This window comes from Pygocentrus nattereri, chromosome 24 (assembly GCF_015220715.1).
Source record: "Pygocentrus nattereri isolate fPygNat1 chromosome 24, fPygNat1.pri, whole genome shotgun sequence".
Classification (NCBI taxonomy): domain Eukaryota; kingdom Metazoa; phylum Chordata; class Actinopteri; order Characiformes; family Serrasalmidae; genus Pygocentrus; species Pygocentrus nattereri.
Window position 1 is genome coordinate 33,732,481 of NC_051234.1, and position 26,143 is coordinate 33,758,623.

Below are 26,143 nucleotides of genomic sequence, written 5' to 3' on the forward strand. Positions count from 1 at the left end.
ATATGCAAATATACTTCCCTCTTTTAACCTGTGTGTAATCTGTCTATCTATCTATTAATTATTAAGAGACCCTTATTAGTCCCACAGCGGGGAAATTTCACCTCCTCATTTAACCCATCAGTGCAGTGAAACACCACATACACACTAGTGAGCACACACACTAGGGGGCAGACACATCTACAAAAAACAAAAATAATAGTTCTTGGTTTGTATATTGATCCTATTAGTTCCCATAACTGGTTTAAAGTCTTTAACATGGCAGTACAACGCCAGGCCACCGGTATTGATATGAAGTTGTTCTTAATGACTCTTATTGGCTGATTAATTAAAGACTAAATGAATTAAAAAAGGCCACAGTTCGGAAACCGCCGATTCAGAGAAAGAATTCTTTTATTGTGTTTATTCTGGTTTTATTGGTATTCAATAGTAATTTAGCTTCTAGTTACCTCAGACAGAGGCATCGCACTCACCTGGCCTCGAACAACACCGTCCACCTAACCTTGAGACCGAGACCAGAGGTCAAGACTGAAACCAGACCAAAACCAAGTCAAGATCTAGATGAGATCAAGTCCAAATGAGGTCCAGAATGAGAACAGGGGTCAGATCGAGACCGAGCCTACTAGTTTATAGTCCCGTGACTGGACTCGAGTGTTACAGCACCATCAGTACTGAAAAGCTGAAATGTATTAAATGTAAGATTTACAACTATTAAACTCATTTGCATACATACATATATTCACAAAACTCTGTTAGGATTGATTATACAATAATCCAATGTGGTGAATATGAATCGAAAGTTATCCAAGTTGTTTTTGCCCTGTTGGCGTCCAGTTCCTGTCTTTTGTCTTTCTTCTGGTCAGACTCTCCTGCCTTGGATTTGACGGACAATTTAACGATGGCTAATTGTCTCGCCTCCTACCACACACCGGGCCAATTTAACGGCTTTTCCATATGTTTACTTTCAGTGATATTATGCATATCGTTGACCCTCCCAGCCCATTAAAATGAGACATTTACCTCAACAAGAGCCCAAAGGTTCAGCGGTTTATCAGCCAGCGATACGAACAGGAACGCTGTAGCCGTGATGGCGAGGACGTGGGCCCCTGATGTATTGGCAGCGTGCTTTCCTCCCAGAGAACAGAGCGGGGATTTGTCATTTGTAACTGCAGATTAGTTCCGTCTGTGAACTCGGCGACTCCCGTTCTGATAGCGTATCAAACAGAGAAATGTCACGGGTCTGCACTGTGACATTTCGAGCCCCCGTTTTAGAGCAGGTCTAATTGAGCCTCCCTTATTATAATGATGGAGAATAGGCCAACAGACCGGAGAGAGAGCATCACGCTGCAGTAGAGCCAGGGGAGGAACTGTGCTTTCTCCTTCAAACAAGTGAGGAAACTGTCCACCCACCAAGCCAGGCACTTAAAATGGTATATGGGTGTATATGCAGTGTAGCCTACAGGCCTTGTAGTGCTACTGTGTATTGTGCATTGTAAGTTATAGTATATGTGATACTAACTCACACACACACTGCATTTTGGGCTACTTTCTAAAAGTTTAATGACGTTTTAGAATCATGGTCTGACGTTTTATTGCACCAACAGTGCTGTAGATGTTATTTTTTCTGTTTTATTTAAGAATATGGAAAATATATGTTGAACATATTCAGAATTTTCACTAAAAACAGTAAGTTGTTCATTTCTCAGGAACTTTGTCTGAGGAGATTAAATATACGACACATAAGGAAGGAGAAAGTTGATTGGAAACAAATTGATTAAAACGGATTAAAAGCTACAGAGAAAATGGGACTCCTGACAACCTCCTGGAAGTCCTGGTCGAAACCCTGGACCCTAAAAGCTAATTAGGTAAATGGATGGATGGATGGATGGATGGATGGATGGATGGATGGATGGATGGTAAATGGCACGGATTCAGCAGAATAATAAAACAAACAAATGAGTAAAATAATAAAAGTTTGAAAGTAAATAAAACAATTACAATAGAAATTAACTAAAGCATGAACAACTGGATGTGAAGGTCCAGAGAGGCCATGAGATAATGAGTGAATTATCTTGCTATCTTAAGATAACAAGTTAATTATCTTGTGATCTCAAGGTGAAAATCTAGAAAATTTTAGAAAGAGCTCATGGCCTCTCTGGGCTTCTGTAACTGGAAGTGAAATAAAAATTTAAATGAAATGAAATTAAAAATGCAGTGCCCTAAAGATAAAAAAAATGAGCTTTAAATTGTTCTTTATGTTATTCCAGATTCCTCATGTTATTCCGCATGTTATTCCTCATATTATTCCTCATGTTATTCCTTATATTATTCCTCATGTTATTCCAGATTACAGGTGGACAGGAAGTAAAACTGGGTGATCCAGCATTAAATCACTGAAGCGCATTAAAAGACAGTAATGAAGTAATGTAAGGTAAAATAAAACAGTAAAGGCCTTATTAATAATTATAATAAATATAATAAATAAAGGCCTTGTAATAATTATAATAAATAAAGGCCTTATAATAATTATAATAAATAAAGGCCTTGTAATAATTATAATAAATAAAGTCCTTATAATAATTATAATAAATAAAGGCCTTGTAATAAATATAATAAATAAAGGCCTTATTAATAATTATAATAAATAAAGGCCTTGTAATAAATATAATAAATAAAGGCCTTGTAATAATTATAATAAATAAAGGCCTTGTAATAAATATAATAAATAAAGGCCTTATAATAATTATAATAAATAAAGGCCTTGTAATAAATATAATAAATAAAGGCCTTGTAATAATTATAATAAATAAAGGCCTTATAATAATTATAATAAATAAAGGCCTTGTAATAAAGTAAAGTAGGGTACCACCTTATAAAGGCTTCATGAATGGTTTAAAGTGTGTTTATTAATGGTTATTACTTAGATCATGAACACTTTGTAAATCATTTATAAGCAGTTCTAACATTAACAAACAGGTGAGCGCAAACTTCTGATGAATATGAATGTGTGATGAAGCCTCCAGTTTAGTGCTGACTGATGGATTAAAACACACATAGTGATGCTGATGTGGAGCTCATGCACAGTAGGACAGCCCGATTGTGCGTGTAAACAAAGTCCTTATAGGAAAATCGAGCGTTCCGAGCGCCTCGTTCATATTTCGGACAGTTGCTCTCCTCAATCATAGCGTCCCTGATGTGAACAGCGACTGGTTGTACTGGTGGTTTGTGTTGTCTGAATATCAGCATTCAGACTGACTGAAGACTGAAGACGGTCACCAATAAACAAATCAGCCATCGGTAAACCATGAGAAGCCAAACGAAGCCCTGAATGGTTTCTGAGTTTGTGTTCAGCAGGAGTTTAATGTGATGCCCAGTTTGAGCTGCGCAGGGTAAAGTTCTCTTCCTGTGTAATGTGAGTGTAGACATAGCGTCCTGTATTAAAGGTGAGCTAACTGAGCTGTGTGTCTGAATATCCCTGTAGTTTATCAGATCAGCTCAGTAGTAGTTTGTATAACATTTACTCTGTGAATCTCTAAATGTTTTCAAACCAAAGTTTGTTTTAGCCCAAAGCTTAAATTATAATATTAGCCCGACGCAAACTCAAGGTTTGTTTACATTTACAGCATTTGGCTGACGCTCTGATCCAGAGCGACTTACAATTTGGTCATTTTACACAGGTGGGTGAAGGCAGTGTTGGGAGTCTTGCCCAAGGACTCTTATTGGTATAGTGTAGGGGGCTTGTCCAAACAGGGGATTGAACCCCAGACTACAGTGAAGAAGGCAGAAGTGTTACCCACTACACTAACCAAACCAAAGCTTTCTGTAGAGCTTTTTACAGCAGGTGGTGTCAGTCTGAGACCCCATGAGCGACGCCAGTAAGAGGAACAAACACTGAGAGGAGCCAAGACTCAGAAGGGAAACCCATCCTCCTCTGGACCACACCAGACAGCAAACAGCGTTAGTATAAAATATTATAATACAGAAACGGGACAAACAGGCGGAGCGACGGTTCATTAGATAGTTTGAGTTTATGCAGCAGCAGCAGCAGGAGGAGGGTCAGTTCTTGATGGTGATGGTTCTTCAGAAACGCTGGAAACCCACATAAAATGACTGAGATGTTGATTAGATTAAACCGAAATGAGTGTCGGCGCATGAGATGAATGCCTCCAGCTTAAAGCTGAGAGGAGTGAAGCTGCTGGAGTGAAGCCGCTGGACTGAAGCCGCTGGAGTGAAGCCGCTGGAGTGAAGCCGCTGGACTGAAGCCGCTGGAGTGAAGCCGCTGGACTGAAGCCGCTGGAGTGAAGCCGCTGGAGTGAAGCCGCTGGAGTGAAGCCGCTGGACTGAAGCCGCTGGAGTGAAGCCGCTGGACTGAAGCCGCTGGAGTGAAACCGCTGGAGTGAAGCCGCTGGACTGAAGCCGCTGGACTGAAGCCGCTGGAGTGAAGCCGCTGGACTGAAGCCGCTGGAGTGAAGCCGCTGGAGTGAAGCCGCTGGACTGAAGCCGCTGGAGTGAAGCCGCTGGAGTGAAGCCGCTGGACTGAAGCCGCTGGAGTGAAGCCGCTGGACTGAAGCCGCTGGACTGAAGCCGCTGGAGTGAAGCCGCTGGACTGAAGCCGCTGGAGTGAAGCCGCTGGAGTGAAGCCGCTGGACTGAAGCCGCTGGAGTGAAGCCGCTGGACTGAAGCCGCTGGACTGAAGCCGCTGGAGTGAAGCCGCTGGAGTGAAGCCGCTGGACTGAAGCCGCTGGAGTGAAGCCGCTGGAGTGAAGCCGCTGGACTGAAGCCGCTGGAGTGAAGCCGCTGGAGTGAAGCCGCTGGAGTGAAGCTGTGGCTCTACAGACAGTTATTATTGTATTTCTTTGAGGAACTGAAAGTGAGTCTCCTGAAAAGAACAGAAGCTGGAGTAAAGAGGCAGAGAGACCCTCACACAGCTGAGAGTAGAGTTAGCTGTGGCTTAATGGCTGCTATGGAAATAAATACGTGAAGGTGGTCTCTGAGTTTTGCACAGTGTGCAATGATTTCAGTGGAACACACAAAACCTTGTTGCTTGAGGCCAAACAATGCATAGCTGCTGCTCTAGGAACTCCTCCTAAATACTCCTGGGTCATTGTCAGCGCAGGGCTGAACCCGGGGGGCTGAAGCCGGGGGGCTCTGTGTAAATCTTTTCTGGCGTGGTCTCTCTGAGTAATCGGAACAAACACAGTCATTACCAAACACAATTATTCGCTGTTTTTTATCTAAGAACCCGTTGCTTTTGGCTGCCGGCGAGGAGCCTTGGCAGAGCTGTCGACTCGCTACACTTGAAAAACCTTTAATGGATTTGAGACACAGGGGTCGCAGGGGGGTCTCGTCTCTTTATGCCAAACGCGCCGGCTCGGAGGCCCCTCTCCTCCAGTCTAAATGTCAGAAACAGACTGTCTCCCTCTTATCACCCTCTGAAATACTTTCCTCTCTGATGGATGCGGGCCGTACCCGGCCAGAGAGATTCCAATAAGTGCCCTATTGTTCGCCGAGCGACGGAGAGACAGAGAGGAAGGCAGGGAGTGTGTGGTGTATGTGTATGAGAGAGGGAGGGATGGTGCGAAAAAAGGATAGAAATCCATTTGTATTCCAGCCTGAGCTGTTTGCATGGAAAATAATGGCTTGTGTGTTACCAGTGTGGTTCAGATGGGGGGGTTGGGAGGGAGGCAGACAATACCACTACTGTTTGTTCTCCTCGAGAAGTTATTGAGAACAGGGGGTGGGAGAAGGAGGGATGGAGGAGAATGGAGAAAGGGAGAGGTCGTCAGTGGATGTTGGCCATTGTGCATGCATTCAGTCTTCAGCCTTACTGGGCATCTGGTCCAGCTGTTTCCTATTCAAGGAACTCAGGGTTAACAAACCGGAGTGGAGAAAGGAGAGGGCACACGCTCAGGCCAGGTGAGTTGGTCTTCTTGTCATTTGGAGGAACCACACAAGGTCTTTGAGGAACTGAGAGAACAGTTTTGGCTCTAGCAGTGCAGTCTAGATCTGCAGGAACGCTGTGTGGAACCGATCAGTCCAGCAGACGATCCTTTAACTGAGCACAGTTAACAACGGGCAAAATATGGGTCTGAGGAGATTTGTTGACTCCGTCGAACCTCTACACACTTAATAAAGATGGTTCTTCAAGGTTCTTTAGTAAAGAAAACGGCTCTGTATACAACCACGAACCCTCAAAGAACTCTCCAGATTGGTGGAGAATGTGCTGTAGATGGTTCTACAGAAAAAGCTCTTCATTTGTTACAAGCTTGACATCATCACATTAAAAGAACCCTTTCTGGTGCTATTTAGAACCGTTACAATTCTATATAGAACCATCTACACACTTAAAAAGCTAAACTAAAACGACTCACCGCATGCAGATGAGCTCATCCGCTGAAAACCTCATCATAAAACGATATTCAAATGAGTTTTATGCTGAATATGCAGACATGCACATTTTTGACTGATTATTGTTGATAGTTGATCGATTGATAGTTGCCAGGTAATCATTAACCAGCAGCACTAAAAATCAACATGTGACTCATCAAAATATCACTGATATAATATCAGTTCTGCCTCTGAAATCTGATTGGCTGAGCTTTGTTTGAAGCCACTGTAAGATTCCTGATATATGCTTATTAATGAGCATCTCACCTGAATCCTGTATTAATGCCACAGAGATTAAAAAGAAAACCTACTTTGATCACTTTAGACGTTTCAGCTGTGTGTTTACTGTTGGTTATTGTCTGATTAAATTAAATTCATGGCATTTGGCTGACGCCCTTGTCCAGAGCGACTTACGACTTGGTCAGTTCACACAGGGAGGTGAAGGCGGTGTTAGGAGTCTTGCCCAAGGACTCTTATTGGTATAGTGTAGGGGGCTTGTCCAAACAGGGGATTGAACCTCAGTCTACAGTGAAGAAGGCAGAAGTGTTACCCACTACACCAACCAACCACTATGATTATGGAGATGTTTAGGTGTTTAGGATCACCTAAACCGCTAAGATAGGATACAATTCCAGAATTAAGGCAAGATTCTCCTCTATAATATAAATTTGCCAAAAGATCTTAACTTATAACTAATAATAGCATGTTTCTGGGATTTGGGCTCAGATCAACAAGTGAAGCTCCACCAGTGAACTTGAAGAAACATCTGACATCACACTCAGTCTTATGAACACTGGTGATCATATTACATGTGTTGTCTAAACAGGTCAGCTTTTAGTCACAATTTCTATTTATTTGAGTTGAACATGCTGGAAAAATGAAAACATAAAATATGAAAGGGGCTATGATGCTTGCACAGATCAAATGTTTAGATTATAGTTTTTTAATGTGTTAATTAAACAGTAATTGTGTATTGAAGTGTGCAGTACTCTGTCTGTAGAGGACGTGTAACTGACTTATTTACATATAACTGTGATGAAGTAAACAGTCTGAACCTACACTAAACTCGCTCTGCGTAACAGCCCAGGTGTGTGGTCACTGGAGGGGCCGATAGAAGCCCTGAAGCATAAGATGAATGATTGACAGTATTTTCTGAATTTGCACTTCAGTTTTTTGTATAAATTCAGCCGCCCAAAGCCTCGTTTTCTCACCTATATGAATACAAATGGCAGCCAAGCAGGAATCTTTGATGTTATGTTGATGAATCTTTGATGTCGTCTGATGTTTTTCAGCCACTCTCAAGACCTTTTATCCAGGAAATTACTGTGAATACATATTAGTTTAAGATTAAGATTAGATTAAGTGACCCTTATTAGTCCAACAACGGGGAAATTTCACCTCCTCATTTAACCCATCAGTGCAGTGAAACACCACACACACACTAGTGAGCACACACTAGGGGGCAGTGAGCACACTTGCCCAGAGCAGTGGGCAGCCCTATCCACAGTGCCCATGCAGCAGCTAGGGGTTAGGTGTCTTGCTCAAGGGCACTTCGGTCACGTGCTGTCGGCTCTAGTGATTGAAACGGCTAACGTCCGGTCACAGGGCTGGTTCCCTAACCTCCAGCATACAGACTGCCCCCTATGGCCACTTTATTAGAAACCCCTCCCTTTAATCTCCACCCAGTGTTTGTTGATGCCTGCTATATTAACACACGGTTTGTGTTCGCTGTCCTCAGCCCTTTAACTGACCATGGATTCATGTAGGAACTTTCTGTGAGGGAGTGTTTAGCTGTAGATGTTCTGTCCATATAAACTGACCTCTCTGCTGTACTAAAGCAGTTGAACTCTTAATTATTCGTTATCTTACACCACTTGACAGCTGTGGGTCAATCAAATTAATCAGCTTAATTAAAATGAAGATGTTGTGTGGGCGTAGAAGAGCAAACAGGATGTAGAGATGGAAGGATGGATGGACAGAAAGACGACAGTTGCAGGACTACAACATTAATATTTAATATCTAAAATCAACCAGCACAAAGTTTTCCTGCTCATGTGGAATGTTTTCATGGACTATGAATTGTAGGTGCCTGATCATCTGACTGGAGGTGTTCTATATCATGATGAGCCAATATTTTAGATGATATTAACTCTCTTACTGACAAACATGAACCATTTAGAGCTGCTCAGTGGTTCTTTGTCATAGAAGAACCTGTTGGGTTCCCAAAATTAACCTGTTTTTGTGTGAAGAATCTTCAGTCGGGCTTTTACTGGTGAAATTATAGCCATGATAAAATAATATAACAGAAATGAGCGTTAAAGCTTTGACGTTTATCGAGTGGTAGATTTAAAACTGCACTGCTCTCATTCGTTTGTTCGTGTGAACAAACTGAGCTCATCTGATTGTTTTCAGGTTTGATTTGGAGCAGCTGGATGAAGAACCAATCAAATAGTTGCGTCGTTACATTATCCGGCGAACTGTTCTGTGACCCAAGGTACAGTCAGCTAACCGTGCCGAAAACACGCCCTAAGCCCAGTTTTTAAGAGCTCTATGTTGAACCATGTCCTTTGGAAAAGCCACTGGAACGGTTCCCCGTGGCCCTGCAGTGGAACGGAGGCCATAGTTTCTGTTTGTGTGATGTCAATATTTAATTTAGCCTACAGCAGTTTGGCTCCATCCATTCATATTAAAGTCCTAGGGAGTGTTTCAGCTCTGAGCGGTTTTTGGATGAGGCACAATACAGGACAGCCAATCAGGACAGAGCTCATTTGCATAAATCAGTCTTAAAAGCACAGCAACAGAAACAGCCTGTTTAACTGTAAGGGATTAATAGAGGTTGAAATAACAGTCATGTAATAATGAATTAAAACCATTTGGGTGCAAAACCTTGTATCTCCAAAATAATAACTTCACAGGAGAAGAAAAAAACTGCTTTACTTTGAATGTAAGTCAGTGGAACCAGAATTATATTGATGTAACTTTTGGTGCATTCATTATGAAATTTACACACAATGTCAGAGGCGATTTCACATTATATCAAAAACTGAAAAAACTACAGCGACATGTGAGCCTAACGCTCTTCTGTCTGGTCTTAGTTTATTGGGAAGTGGTTGTTGTTTGTTTGGATCTGTTTAATTCTAATGTCCAGGCTATGATGTGTGCTTTCAAGGGTGATTTAAGGAAATTGCGCAGATACTTTATCCTGCACGAATCAGCCAGTAAAATCCTGACAAATGACAAATTCCATTACCGGACCTCCTCTGGTAAAACTAATCCAGCTCCAGTAGAGCTTATAATTCATCAAACCCTGTGCACCTTCAGGAGAATCAGGCCTGCACAAATCAACAAATGACAAATAACAAAAGTCAGCGATAAACAACAGCAGCTCTGTGTTTTAGCTTCATTTGGCACTGTTCAAAACAGGACTACTGGAAAACAAACTGATTAGAAGGAGAAGGAAAATGAAGTTTCATGCAAGCACCTCTGACAGGGCAGTGCAGCTTCTGTCATGTTGGGCAGCGTGAATGAACGTGGCCACTTTACCTGCCTGATTATTTATATCTGAAATTAACTGGGAGTCGTTTGGACCCGTTTAGTTTAATCTTAAAACTGACATGAAAGTCAGGATATGATGTTTGATCTGCACTTTCTGGAGTCATTTGGGGAAATTATAAATATTTTACGCCCCACTGGACCTTCAATCTAATCCAGCTCTAGAGAAGCAAATCATATCTTAGTTTAGAAATGATATATTTTTTATAGCATTCATCAACTTATAGATAGGAAACAGTGAATTAATCACTGCCAAATAACAATGATTAGGTTTGTTAATAAGCAACATAAACACAAAATGTGTCACGATTGGCCCCTCCCAGTCCTCCATGTGCTTTTGTTTACTTGTCCATGTGCTTCCTGGTTTTGATTCTTCCCTCTCCTGCCCTCTTGTTCCCAGACTCCGCCCTTGATTGTTTTCACCTATCTCTCGTTTCCCTCGTTGTTCCTGTATTTAAGTGCTGTGTTTTCCCCTGTTAAGTTGCTGGTCTTTGTAGTTTATTGTTTGATATTGTTTGGTGTTTGTTTGTTCCAGCCCCCGTTGTGTGTTTTTCCTGTTTTCATTTTTCTTCACTACCTGGGGGTAGTGTTCCACGGCGAGCGCCTGGTGGCCGGGCAGCCCACGTAACCCGGCCAGGCTCAGCCCGAAGAGGCGACGTGGGGAGGCTATGTGGGCCCATCACCCGCAAGGTCCAGCATGAGGGAGCGGTGCACATGAGTCTCCACATGTGCGTCCGCCTCCTCGGTCCCCATTACATTTTGACAATAACTGTATCATTTGCTGAGAATCAGTTGCTAGATAAACACTCGCTTTACACCACATCTGATATTTTTTGCTTATTATACTTATTCTACTTCAGCATGTTCTAAAAAAGAGAACATCAGAGAAAACATGGAAGATAATATCAATAAGGTCGTCTGACCTGCAGCCTGTTTGGTCAGATTCTGAACCTCTTGTTGTCCTTAAGCACTATTTTCAGCAGCTGTGACAGAAAAAACTAAACAAAGTGCAATCAGTGCTGCCTTAAGACGAGATTACACTACACGACTTTTACCCAGATTTTAGCCCCGATCCTCAGTCTGAGTCTGAACTGGTCGGCTGTGGTCTGCAGATCTGTGGGTCAGTTGGCGTAAACAGTTGGAGAGAGCTGAGTTGTGTTTGAGCAGTGCTGACTCAGATTTACTGCCTCCTGATCGCATTTCAGACCAGTCAGAGTTTTTCAGACGTCTTCTTTTTTTTTTTGACTCGATCAATTTCTAGTATAAATTGATCAATTAATCAATCTGAGCAGATTCCTGCAGCAACCAATGAAAAAGGAAAATTCTGAAAATACAAGTAAAGAAAAATGGTGAAAATGTGTGACCGTGTGCGAGCAGCGGGACGACAGCACCAGCGTCTCAGTTTACTATAATTCCCTGTGTCCATGGACCCCTGGATCTGCTGCCTTTATCTAGGGGGGAACATTAGCTACCAAAAGCTGAACTGAACAAGTGTGTTTTCAGCCTAGTCTTAAAGATTGAGACTGAGTCTGAGTCCCGAACAGTTTCTGGAAGATCATTCCAGAGTTTGGGGGCTTTATAAGGAAAAGCTCTTCCCCCAGCTGCAGCCTTAGGAATTCTGGGGACTATTAATAAGCCAGCGCTCTGGGATCTGAGTGGTCGTGATGGCTCATAATGAGAAACAAGGTCTTGCAGGTACTCAGGAGCGAGACCATGTAGGGCTTTATAAGTCAATAAAGGATTTTATAATCAATACGGAATTTAACAGGCAGCCTATGAAGTGATGATAGCACTGGACTGATATGATCAGATGTTCTAGTTTTAGTGAGGACCCTGGCTGCGGCGTTTTGGACTAGTTGGAGTTTGTTTAAATTCCTGCTCGTACATCCTGACAGTAGCGCGTTACAGTAGTCTAGCCTGGAAGTAATAAAGGCTGTACTAGTGTTTCTGCATCACGCAGGGACAGGGCATTTCTGATCTTGGTGATGTTGTGAAGATGTAGAAAAGCTGTCCTAGTGCTGCCGCCTGTGTGTTGATGGAATGATAAATCTGAATCTATTATAACGCCGAGGTTTTTTGCTGCTGAGGCAGGTGTGGCTGGAAAGTCGGCGAGATTTAGGATTAAATCTGGTGATTTACTTCTTGCTAATTTTGGACCCAGAAGGAGAACCTCTGTTTTGTTACTGTTTAATAGGAGGAAGTTGCGTGACATCCAGCCTTTCACGTCTTTTACACAGTCCTCCATTTCCTTAAACCTGTATTGGTCATCAGGTTTGGCTGATCTGTACAGTTGAGTATCGTCTGCGTAACAATGAAAGTTTACGCCATGATTACTTATAACTGTGCCTAACGGTAACATGTATAGTGTAAATAATAATGGTCCTAATATAGAGCCCTGTGGAACTCCAGATCTCACTTTTGAATAATTGGAAGATAAATTGTTTACACTAACGAACTGATAACGTTCTGATAGGTAAGATCTGAACCATGATAGGGCCGTCCCTGTGACTCCAACCATGTTTTCTAACCTTTCTAGGAGAATATTGTGGTCTATTGTATCAAAAGCCGCGCTAAGGTCAAGTAGCACTAAGAGAGATATGTAGCCTTGATCAGAGGCAAGAAGAAGATCATTAGTTATCTTAACTAGAGCGTCTCAGTGCTATGGTGTGGCCTGAATCCAGACTGAAATTTTTCATATATATGGTTCTTGTGTAGATATGAACTAAGTTGTTGGGCCACAGCTTTTTCTAAGATCTTAGATATAAACGGTAAGTTAGAAACAGGCCTGTAATTAGACAAAACGGTGACATCAAGATTTGGTTTCTTGATCAGAGGTTTGATAACAGCTAGTTTAAAGCTTTGGGAACATGGCCCAGACTAAGGGACGAGTTTACTATAGTTGAGATAGGGTTTATAATGACGGGCAGGACTTCTTTGAGTAATTTTGAGGGAATTGCATCGAGTGTGCAGGTTGTGGAATTTGCAGAAGAGATCATCTTCTCTAGCTCCAGCTGTGGGAGGGGGTGAAAAGTTTCCAGGCTTTTTTCTACAGCTGTGTTTTGTTCTATATCAGCCAAGTCAGATGGCAGCCAAGCTGGATTTAATACTGTGGGTTGAATTTGTCGTCTAATATTTTCGATTTTATTATTAAAGAAGTCCATAAAAACTTCACTGGTGAGAGTTGCTGGGGTTTCTGGTTCAGTACCTGCCTGATTTTCTGCGATTCTGGAACGATATCAAAACGTGTAATTTGTTTGGTTTAAGTCTTGGGTTCACTACATGACTTTTAAAGTCTTTTAAAGTGTGTATGTGTATGTATATATATATATATATATACTTTACACTATATATATATATATATATATATATATATATATATATGTATGTATCTTCTTCTTTCGGCTGCTCCCTTTAGGGGTCGCCACAGCGGATCATCTGCCTCCATCTTGCCCTATCCACTGCCTCCTCTACTTTCACACCAACCATCTCCATGTCCACCTTCACTACATCCATAAACCTTCTCTGAGGTCTACCTCTTCTCCTTCTACCCGGCAGCTCCATCTCCAACATTCTTTGCCCAATATCTCCACTATTCCTCCTCAACACGTGTCCAAACCATCTCAACCTGGCCTCTCTGGCTTTATCTCCAAACTGCTCCACCTTCACCGTCCCTCTGATCTGCTCATTTCTAATCTTGTCCATCCTTGTCACTCCCAATGGAAATCTCAGCATCATATATATGTATGTATTTATATATTATATATAATGTAAAGTATATATATATACATATACACACTTTAAAAGACTTTAAAAGTCATGTAGTGAACCCAAGACTTAAACCTATCAAATTACACGTTTAGATACTCAGACTGTGATTAATCCAGGTTTAGATACTCAGCCTGTGATTAATCCAGGTTTAGATACTCAGACTGTGATTAATCCAGGTTTAGATACTCAGCCTGTGATTAATCCAGGTTTAGATACTCAGACTGTGATTAATCCAGGTTTTGATACTCAGCCTGTGATTAATCCAGGTTTAGATACTCAGACTGTGATTAATCCAGGTTTTGATACTCAGCCTGTGATTAATCCAGGTTTAGATACTCAGACTGTGATTAATCCAGGTTTTGATACTCAGCCTGTGATTAATCCAGGTTTAGATACTCAGAATCAAGTTTTAATCTTACAAGGGTGAATGTCTGTTTTTGTTATTTTGGACACGTTAGGACACCATTGGGTGTCTTTAATACTGTTTTCTAAATTGGAGTTAGAATAAGGACCTACACACTTAGCAAAGGTTATTAACCGTGATAGTTATTGTCCTTAAAGTCAGGCCTAATTAGTGTTATCATAGTGACTGAACAGAAGAGACTGTAAGAGTTGGGATGTTCCGCTAATGCACCTAAAATCTTTGTCTGAGCTCCGGCTTGTTCTATTTGGAATGAGCTGCTTTATTATTGTGGAGCACATGGATGGTCGCACAATAAAAATAAGGTGTCATTGTCCTGCGATGCATAAAGTAAACAACAGGTCCCAACATGCCCCCCCCAACGACCAATTAAACAGTGCTAAGCTCTAGATGAGTGACTAGTTGTGGGACAGGAGTCTGGAGGGAAAAACGACGATGTCCCAAACACGCATGAATAAGCGAGAAACCAGGACGTTGGCCTTCTTTCCTGCTGCGCGTATGAATTTTCTGTTTCGAAGACTTTTATAATAACCGGCTGTGATTTCCAGCCTGTGCGTAATGTATTCAGCGGAGTGACTGGTCTGAGGAAAGGTCTCCTGGATTTATTGCAGAGATACAGACGCATGCATAACAGAACAAGTGCTGGCAGAATATAAATCTGTGCATGTATGGTGAGTTCTAATGTGCTAGCTTGCAGCTATGGACACGTAGGCTTGTTCCTGCCCATATATAAGGTGTTTAGCGCGTTTCAGGCCGTGGGTGGTCAGCAGTAACTTGCGGCTGATGTGTTTCTTCTGAGGAATGTAGATGTCAAGCGCTGAGCTTTGTGTGCAATGAGCACAGCACTGTGAGGATTGCAGACTGACATGGAAATAAACCCAGACAGTTACTTGGACTTGATTTTCAGCTCTAATACTGCCTTTGTTCCTTGTTTTTGACAAGATTCAGAGATTCAACAGTTTCTAACTGTCCAATTCTTTTCTGTACTTTTCCAAAACCCTGTCCAAATTCTCTCCTCATACAGTCAAGATTAAAGCGCCAGAACAGAAACCCTCAGACACCAGTATATTCTTAAAACAACCTGGTGAAAATAAGGGTTCCTGGCTCGGACATATAGTATATTGCCAAAAGTATTTGGTCGTCTGCCATTGCGCGCATATGAACTTGAGTGACATCCCATTCTTAATCCATAGGGTTAAATTGATGTCAGCCCACCCTTTGCAGCTATAACAGCTTCAACTCTTCCTTTCACTGGAACTAAGGGGCCGAGCCCAACTCCTGAAAAACGCCCTCACACCATGATCCCCCCTCCACCAAACTTTACACTCGGCACAATGCAGTCAGACAAGTACCGTCTCCTGGCAACCGCCAAACCCAGACTCGTCCATCAGATTTCCAGACAGAGAAGCATGACCATTTTGCGTGGCCGACCACTTCGTGGCTGAGTTGCTGTCGTTCCCAATCGCTTCCACTTTGTTATAATCCCACTGACAGTGGACTGTGGAATATTTAGTAGTGAGGAAATTTCACGACTGGACTTGCTGCACAGGTGGCGTCTGATCACGGTACCACGCTGGAATTCACTGAGCTCCTGAGAGCGACCCATTCTTTCACTAATGTCTGTAGAAGCAGTCTGCAGGCCTAGGGGCTCGGCTTTATACACCTGTGGTCATGGAAGTGACTGGAACACCTGGATTCAGTGATTTGGATGGGGGAGTGAAGACTTTTGGAAATTTATATATATATAATATATATATATCTCCACACTCACACAGTTAATTAGAAAAAGGCTGTATTGTCATTTTAGCGATTATACCAGTACACAGTGAAAGCAAACAACGGCCCTCCAGGACCAACACAGGAAGAGGGAATCGATACAATAAACACAGTGCAGACAATGCAGTGCAATAAATACAAAACCACAGTCGGACACGGTGCTGAGAATATCACTGCTGTCAGAGCAGCACCTCAGATCTCTATGGTATCTGTGAAGATACCACGAGAAAAGCTTCAAAACCTGATTGGACCAAACTTTAAACTGAAATAAGAACATTACTACACACTTAAAAAGATGGTTCATCAAAGGTTCTTTTTGGTTCTATGTAGAACAATAAACACTCCCAGAACCCTTTGCATGGTGAAATGGTTCTTCAGACGGATGGAGAGTGTGCTGTAGATGGTCTTATATAGACCCTTTTGGAAAAGTTCTTCTATTGTTACAAGCATGACACCGTCACAATAGAACGACGCTTTTTGGTGCTATGTAGAACCCTTTTTATCTGTGGCACATTCTGAAGAGCACGTTAATCTTGGTTCAATTTAGAGACATTTTCTTTATTAAAGAACCCTTTGAAGAGCCACTTTTAAGCATAATAACAAACTTTAAATAAGTCAGAGCTCAAATACAACAATCATGATTCTATTGACTAAAATTGGGCTAAAACTACAGACGTGTCCCAGAAACCATTCACTGCAGGCCTTAAAGGCTCTAAGGGTTCCCCGGTTACAACAGAACATCACAGTAATTTTGCTTTCCAGCTGCCGGGCCCCCTCAGGGAGGTACCTGTGGACTGTTTGCTTGCTCGGAATCTCCGTCCGGCATTTCGTCTCCAGAGCCTGCGATGGAAGCTAATGTGACGTGAGGTGCTGACAGCAGGCCGGGTGTGGGTAACGTCAGCGCTCCGGAGCTTCAGCCCGTGGCACTCGACTGTGGCGCCTGGCAGCCTTATGAGAGCTCGTCATTAGCTCACGATTCACTGGCCACTAATTGGAATGTCAGTCCTGCGCCAGGCCGGATACGAGCGCACTTCCCGGGACTCGCTCACCCACAAACACGCGCGGCCCTGGCTCTCATTTCTAAAGCAAATTGAATTTCAAAGAGGAAATTGGGCATCGGTAATTGATTTTTATCGTCGTGACACGGCGCAAAGGGGCTCGGCTGGCAGCGCGCATCCACGAGATGAGGCGCTCGTAATTACCCAGTCATCAGACTTGACTAATTGCAAAGCCCATAACACCAAGATCAGTTCGAGCCCTTTCAATACTATTAGCAAAGCTATCATGCAACAGCAGAAGCCGGAGAGTCTCCGCTGCGAAGGCCTGCGAGCGTCTCCGCCACTCAGGAGCCGGGAAACGAATTACCCTGCGCCCCTCTGGAGGCTCATCTGCTCCAGCAAACTTTGGTGACAGAGGACATTTAAGGATAACATACATCCTGCGTGAACTCATTTGTCTTAAGCAGAAATCGGCCGGTGATTTGGATGCACGGCGCGGGCGCGTGGGGGAAATGATGAAGTAGTAGCCCAGTTAAGACGTGCTCTTTTATCTGATGTAATAAAGGAGGAAGGTGCAGTCCTTGGTGCAGTCGAGCAAAGTCAAACGTGTCGCATTGACGTGATTAATGATTTTAATAGATGTTTTTGGTGAGACCGTTTTAAAGCAGAATGTCAGAGAGATTTGATGATACCCCCGGTGACAAGCAGAAAAGGTTCTGATATTTTCCTGTAATTGTTTGGGGTTCCACCGGTCGTGGCTGTGGGAGATAATTAACTTTGAAGGAGTGTCCAGTGTTGGAGGCCACATGCTGGCCTTTGATTTGAGAAAGATGGTGATGGGAAGGTCAGCCTGGACAAATTTTGCTTGAAGAGCCTCATTTCTGCACATTAATTCGACTCATGCATAAAAAAAAAAGGAGTTGGAAATTTTGTGCTGCATTTATTTATTTATTTATTTCTGTTTTTATTTATTTCTTTTATAAAGTGACAAGGCAATGCCAAACAGTTGAGGTTGATGGACAGTCTGCTGTAGATGGTTCTATATAGAAAAGGGTTCTAAATAGCACTAAATAGCACCCAAAGGGGTTCTAGTATTATTATAAGCTTGGCATCAGAACAAAATAAAGAACCCTTTTAGGTGCTATTTAGAACCCCTTTTAAAATATATATCTATAGAAGCATCTACAGCACATTCTGAAGAGCCGTTTCATGGTGCAAAGCAAAGGGTTCATGGTTCTTTATAGAAACGTTTCTTTACTGAGGAACACTTTAAGAACCATATTTTTTAAGAGTGCGTTTGATTTTCTAAGTGGAAATAATTTACAACATTCTCAACAGAACAGACTTCAGTCCTTTCAGTTCATACGTTTAGTAAAAATGTATAAAAGTTCTAGGACATTTTATTATTTTTAAATTCTGCACTAAAATGAGCAGAAAACGTGTGATTTCTAAGTCCTTGTGGAGGATGTAGAGGAAAACCGCTGGCGCTGAGAGGAAGGTAGAAACATCCCTAAAAATGAACGTAGGCTAATATGAGCAGATGTTACCCCAAGTAACAATTTCAGATTTTTCACAATATAAGGAACGTCTTGCATTCTCAACGCATGGTACAAAAACAAAAACAGATGCATTTTGTTGTAAAAGCCATACAGATTAATGCTGGATGTGTCCAGGATGATAAACAGAGCTGCTGATTCTAAAATAAAGATATAATCAATAAATATCCTGGATTCGTGTTTCACAGGTGGTCAAACCTGGAGATAAGCTGACAAAAAATCATGTACATAAATCATTACAATGCATTACTTATCATTCCCAAAATACTTAAGATAGTGTTTTTTTATACATATAAGCTGCGGCTATAAACGTTTACGAACTTTTGAAACGGTCGTGTATTAAAAGCGGTTGGAGTGAACTAGCCAGCTAGCGGGGTTCACACCATGGCAGACAGCGCTAATAATGCTGTCGACCTGATTTGGGCAAATTTAGTAGTTAGTTCTGTTTCCAAAAACGGTATTTAATGATTTTATATATATATATATATATATATATATAATAAATACATGTGGTGCAAAAAAAATACAATTTTTAATTTACTGTAGAAAATCAAATATACTGATGATAATAATATGGAGATGTTACACTAAACAACAACAATCAGTAGATTATATATTTATATATTTACAGACAGATGTTACTAGGCTTTCTGGATGCACCACAGAGCTGCTGCCTCAGTGCTTCTCTGTGAATTAACAGAATGAAGGTTGACTGATGGTCCTGCTGATTGGCGGGGGGGAGGGGGGGTGATGTCCTGAGGGTCCTGAAATCTCAGTCATGCTCGTGTTAAATGAATACATGCAGTCTTTTTCAGAAATTTGACTGGCCACAAACATCAAACTGCTCGTTTTGTTGATCTTCAAGGTGAAAATAAGTTAACACACCTTTACATCTCTGGACAAATGCAAACATAGCGTTTTCCTGTAAATGTGCACAATTTCTGCTTATTTGCTGATAAAAAAAATGAAAATTCAAAAATCCCGTTTTATTTTTTATTTTCTATTTCCCCCCCAAATACATTTAATTCAGTGCATAACCAGTAACTGTATTAAACGTGCAGTAAATGTCTCCGCAGAGGGTGTGTAACATATTCACACTCATAATATTATATAGAAGTAATATTATTTTAGGATATATTTATGTACCTAAATGTTTTCATGCGATTATATACAATAACATCAAAACCACCACAGTGTTTAAAAACTCCAGCAGCACTGCTGTCTGATCCACTCGCACCAGCACAACACACACTAACACACCACCACCACGTCAGTGTCACTGCAGTGCTGAGAATGACCCACCACCCAAACAGTACCTGCTCTGTGAGGGTCCATGGGGGTCCTGACCACTGAAGAACAGGGTAACAGAGTATCAGAGAAACAGATGGACTACAGTCTGTAACTGTAGAACTACAGAGTGGAACTGAACGGTCAGTGGAGCTGATAAAGTGGACGGTGAGGGGAGAAACGAGGAGGTTATTTTAGTGTTATAGCTGGTCAGTGTGTCTTTTTCCAATCCATTAAGTAGAATTTGTTCACACTCAGCAAATTTGCTCCTTAAGTCAAGAGACAGTTCAGTGACAGGAACATCTGCTGCCCTGTGAGTTGGCGCTGGTTACCATACCAACAGAGCGCTATCGGAACCCGCCGGTATCTGTGACAATGGCATTCCGGGCTGGTGTGGGTAACGTCAACCTGCTGCAGGCCATTTCTCTCTCAGAGTCAATGAAGGCGGATGAAATCATTCTTGCTAGTGTTTTTCTGACCAGAGCTTTTCAGTCCTGTCCACTGCTACTGCCACTGTTCACGTCTTCATTCTTCTCAAGGTTTAAACCTCTCTGAGCTTCGTAAAAGCTTCATAAAAAAAGCTTCGTAAAAGCTTCGTAAAAGCCTTCTAAGAGCTCTTCAATGCAGGTCTGTTATGAAACACAAAGGAACAAGACCAAAATGTGGACTGGCTTCCCGAGGACTGGGTTTTATTCGTTTTCCTTTTTCTTGACAAACTTGGTTCCATTTTTATACCTTATTAAAATTTCAGACATTAAAAATACATCAAACAAACAGCAACTACCGTGTGAAATAAACACCAAATAAAACCTTGAATTATATGCACTGGGAATCTTTTTTCCTCGCGCTGCATGTGTTTTTGCACCCTCTCCTCTTTGAATGGAGTGATTTAATTAAGACTTTCCATCCACCAGCTGGAGAACTTCATGTCTCAGTAAATAGACTGGCTTCCAAATGTCTTCCCCCTCAGACAATAAGTGTTATTGTCTCATAAAGTCAGGGTAATGCCCTGGGAAGCGCGTCTATTTTGGGGTCTCAGAGCCAGTCATCTGGTTCCGGGAACCCTTCATACATTCCAAGTGTTTTCGTAGGCAGTCTGTTTGTCCAGCGTTAGAAAATTCCGAGTTTTTCGAGCATCGCCATCATTTAATAATCTGTTTCTTCCCTGTTTGATCCGCAGAATGAAACCCCAGGTTGGGTTCTCCCCGTCAGCGCCGCATGACTAACAGCTCCAGTGTTCTAATGGAACACTAACTGGCTCCAGGGCTCTGACCACGTGATCTGGAAAAAGGGAAGCGGACCAGAGGGGAAGTGATCAAACAATGGACGGCTGTTCTGTTCTTCCCATGGTCATCATGATCTCCATCATGCCTGGTTTTCTGGGGAGTGAGCTGAGAATGTCCAGACAGGACCCGAGGGACAGCCAGCAGTCGGAAGCCCTCGGTGGATCCCGGCCCAGAGCCAAACGAGACTGGATCTGGAAACAGCTGTTTGTTGAGGAAGAGGATCCAACACCGAAAATAATTGGCCAGGTTGGTTACGCTCAGGGGAAGTGCTTCTGTTCTCATATATATCTAGCTCAATTAATCTTCTACTCTCTTACAAAAGACGGTTCTTCAAGGGTTCTTTAGTAAAGACTATGGTTTTATATAGAACCACGAACACTCACAGAACCATTTGCATGACAAAATGTAGATTGACAGTGAATGTGTTGCATATGGTTCTATGTAGCAACAAAAACCTTGACATTGTACCAATAGAAGAACCGATATGTAGAACTCTTTTCAAAAAGTTTCTATATAGAACCACAAAACTTTCTCCAGCTATCTGAAGAACCATGTAATCATGCAAATTGTTCTTTGAGTGTGCATGGTTCAGCAGTAAATTGTAAGCATATAGTAATTTTACAATAAATAATAAATAAAATAAAAATCTACATTTATTTCATGCAGTTACTGAATAATTGCCCTTACGATTTGGTCACGAAGATTCAGACGGACAATAAGAGGTGTAGGGATGCACTGATATGGGAAATATAGGCCAACATACCTGGACATATGTTAAAGTACGTATCTAGCGATGCTGATAAACACTGTAGAAATTGGGACAGACATTATATAGAAATATTTCCTATAGCCCAGGGGTCCCAACCCAAGTCATAAGAAGAGCCGTTTTGTCCTTTCAACAAAAATCAAACCACCTTGGGAGCCACAATGTTTAACATCCATTTCACCATCTCGGCTGTAAACGTGTCTCTGTGCGTCTGATGTGCCAGAATAGAATAAAAATACAGTGTAAACAAAAACTCAGCCTGACTCTGCTCCGCTTTCAGCTTCAGCTCAACTACAGCCGCTTTTCTCACATCTCCAGCAGGAAACTTTCCCACTAAACTAGAATGTCTGTGGGCGTTCGTCTTTTCACAAGGCTGAAGATGCTTCTCATTCTCCAGCTTTCTGTTCAAATTCTGTCATTCCACCTTAAACGTCTGAGGCACCAGAATGGAATTGCTGCAGTATTTAAGTTGGAATGGGAGAATTCAAACAAGAAACTTCAGCCTTGTGACTTTTTAGTGTTTGAGTTTCTCGCTGCAGATTAAACGCATCAGGAAACCAGCTGGAGTGACTATAAACACTAATCAGTCCATTCGTCTCCAAATGATCGATGTTCGTCTTAAATCTCTCTCTTTGCCGTTTCGTAGCTACTAGCCGGGCGAGACTGTTGTCTGTGTTGCTATGGTGACCAGCCGTCTGCGCTGATCTTCAGGGTTAAAGGGTGAATCAGCAGTTCTACATTAACTCCAGCGTTTAAGACCATTTACTGTTAAACTGTGTTGAAGGATCAGCAGAGCTTTATTTTACTGTAGAGGAGGATTATTTTATTATTACCTACTGATCTGATTCAGCTGTGGAGCCACGACAGGGCAGTGTTGCTGACCGCTGGGTTGGGCTTGCAAAGGCAGTAAAAATGAATGAAAAGCAAACATTTCTGCTCAGAATCCCAGTGTCACCTAAACGCTCTTCTCCTCCGGAGCAGGGGGGCAGTGATAGGGGGGCCAGGGGGGCTTCGCTCACTCACTGATCTTTAAAACAAGTTCTCAGATGCCACTGAAAGTATTACAAACCATAAGGCACAGTATTTTCTACCCTGAGTGAATAAAAGGGGCCGACAAAGCTCTCCTTAGACCACCATCAGTGGACACCATCACCATGGCAACGTTGACACAGCTGTTTGCCAGCTTGGCGGCTTTGCAGACGAACATGGAGAGACACTGTTTCTCAACTCCAGCATGTAAACACAGCGCTAGCTGGTTTTGGTTCCTCCTGATGGTGAGAATCTGGCTGAGCTGTGTTTGTGTAAATGTGTCATTAGTAGTGATAATTAACAGCTGTGTCCTGTTGGTGACCCAGTCAGCCCATGTGGCAGAGTCATGGTTGGCCCATATTCGCGGTGTTGATCCGGCAGTTGTTATTATTGATACTCGCCCGTGTGCTGTGCTTCATATTCACAAACGCTTGAGCTAAAATGTTGGTCTAGCTGTCAGTCGTCATCCTCACTGCAACACTGGGCTTCATTCTCTAACATCTTACTTTGAAATGTCCTAATTTGAAAAATCTGGTTCCACTGACTTAAATTAAAAGTAGAGTAATGTTTTGTTTCCTTCTGTTGTAAAATTAGCATTTTGGAGATTTTTGCATTTTGTTCCCATTGCAGCGAAATACATTATATACACACACACACACACCTACACACACACACACACACACACACACACACACACACACACACACACACACACACACACACACATACATACATACATACATACCGGCCAGACATAACATTCTGTATATATATATATATGAAATAAAAAGAGAGCAGCTGGCACTTTCAAATGGTGCAATAATAAATAAAAATAACAAAAAACTGAAGTAGAAAATTACAGCAGTGATATGAAGTTAAAAGGTACTGCAGTTGTTCCACAATCAGAGCTACGTGTATTTCCTGCCCTTTACTCTGGACAAATACTTCACGACAAATTGATCAATAATGAGTTCAAATGAAATATTGATACATTAATACTAATTAATAAAAAGCTAAAAATTTTGAAGAGAGGTTTTATTTACTGTAATTTTACCGCCGCTAAAATGTGTTCTTTTGACTTTTCACTCAGCTGAAATCAAACTTTGACAAAGGAGACTTTACCATTAAGTACATCCTGTCTGGGGAGGGAGCCGGAGAGGCCTTCACCATCGACGAGTACACTGGTGACATCCATACTCTGAAGAGCCTGGACAGAGAAGAAAAGGCCTTCTACGTGCTCCAAGCCCGCGCCATTGACCGCAGCACCGGCCAGCCTGTGGAGACCGAGTCCGAGTTTATCATCAAAGTCCAGGATATCAATGACAATGCCCCGGAGTTCAAAAATGAGCCCTATGTGTCCAGCATTCCAGAGATGAGTCCAATGGGTACGGCAGCTTCCATCTCAAAGAGCGATTCATCCTTTTCATGCTTTGAAGCTCATATAAGGAATATGTGAAACAGTGGAACGGCGGCGTCAGTGGAGCAGATCTGAGTTTCAGAGCAGACTATACTCAGAATTAGATCTTAATGCCATCAAAGCCGGCTTAGAGTGAAGCATGAGCAGAAGCAGCTTCATGTTTATCTTCTTTGTTTAGATCTATGAAGCACCGTCTGTTGAAAGAAAATTTTTATCAACATCAGCAGAACGAAAAGAGTGAGATGTAAGCAAAGTCGTCGAGTGGTTTGATGTGAAATGACAGCCAAAATTCACCAACTCAGATTTCTTTACCACGGCGGTGAAAGGAACCAGGACTGGGTGGAACCAGTTCACTTAAGCTTGTGTGTTAGTCTGTGTGTAAAGTCTTCACTGGGTCCTCAGCCACACTCGACTCCTACTATCCTTTCACTAAATTTGGTTGCACCACAAATCCGTAAGTAATGTTTTAGTTAAGCAGTAGAGCCTGAGAGGTGGTGTGTTCTCCTGAAATACTGTAGATCATCCCAGCCGTGATGTTATTGGTGATAACTCCCTCCTCGAGTGCTCTACTGCTTTAATACAGCAGTTAAATAAATACAGTAAGAAATGAATAAACTGGTCGTGAACGCGGCGTTTAATATGTTTTAATGTTCAGCTCCTTCCTCCTAATTAGAGCTCCTTAACGAGCAGCTTGTTGCTACGTCAGAGTAACGAGCTTCGCCCACTCGCCGCTCAGCCGGCAGTTCGTTCTCCAGCTCCTTACACTAAATTCCCAAACTGTCGTCACCACTGAGCAGCTTTTCAGTCGGCAGCTGTGACAGAAGAACAGCTGAACAACCTGGAATCAGCCAGAAATGAACCCAACACCATTCGCCAGACGTGTCTGATCTTCAGAGTCGGACCAAATCAGACTGAGCCGTAAAACTGACCCAATATCAGGTTCAGCTCAGTTTGGTCAGTTTGTCCAGATCAGTATTAATGTTGTTTTGTTCCAGCCGGTCTGTAAAGCTTCTTACAGCCCGTTTAGTTTGACGAATGGTGTTGGGTTCATTTCTGGCTGAACATTTTTCAGTTCATGATATAATTTGAAAAAGCTTTTACACTGAGTGTAAATTTCATGATGAATGGGCCAAAACAAATGGCCTGAAATGACTTGGAAAAATTTCTGGTTCCACGGTTTTATTAACTTTTTGATTTTCAAGTAGATTTGGTCTTTTATCTTTTTCATCATTCTACCTGCTTAAAAAGACGGTTCTTCAATGGTTCTTTAGTAAAGAAAATAGTTCTATACAGAGCCAAGAACCCTGATTAAAGAGGTCTTTGTCTCAGGAAATGGTTCTACAGATTGAGGGAGAATGTGCTGTAGATGGTTCTATGTAGAACCTGTTTAAAAAGGGTTCTATATAGCACTGAAAAGGTTGGTTACAGGCTTGATGAAGACCTTTGGCTTCTATATGGCACCATCTACAGCACATTCTCCATCCATCTGAAGAACTCTCTCATGACGCAGACAGCTCTTTAATCATGCAAAGGGTTCTTTGAGCGTTCATTGTGTGCACCTTTTAAAGCACCTTGAGCAGCAATTACGTGTATGAAAGGCAATAATAATATTAATATTATTATTATTAATAATAATAACACAGAGGATGTTAAATGTCTGTGTTGTTGAAACTCTGTGCGAAGCTGTGCTTTGCCAGCTGAGAGCTGCTCTCTGACGGACATGTGATGCCCGGCGATGTGAGGCGCTGGTTTGTTTTGATTCTTCCTGAAATGAAAATAATACTTTTCCAGTTTTTTTCATTTCTTCACTCTATAATTTCCCCTATTTTTTCCTGCCGTGCTTATGCTGAGGTTTCCACGCGTTCTCACAGCGAGGGAAGCTTCTGCCACTTAACCGTATTGG

General features: G+C 42.0%; 1 protein-coding gene across 1 annotated transcript in view; it reads left to right on the top strand.

Moving 5' to 3' along the window:
- Window positions 1-5,771: 5,771 nt before the first annotated feature.
- The window catches only part of cdh19 (cadherin 19, type 2), a 57,344-nt gene continuing 36,972 nt past the window's right edge, over window positions 5,772-26,143 (top strand). The window contains exons 1-3 of the mRNA XM_037534200.1: window positions 5,772-5,913; window positions 20,923-21,274; window positions 23,914-24,208. Coding sequence (XP_037390097.1) covers window positions 21,065-21,274; window positions 23,914-24,208 — 505 coding nt within the window. The 5' untranslated portion in view covers window positions 5,772-5,913; window positions 20,923-21,064. The remainder of the gene's footprint in view (window positions 5,914-20,922; window positions 21,275-23,913; window positions 24,209-26,143) is intronic.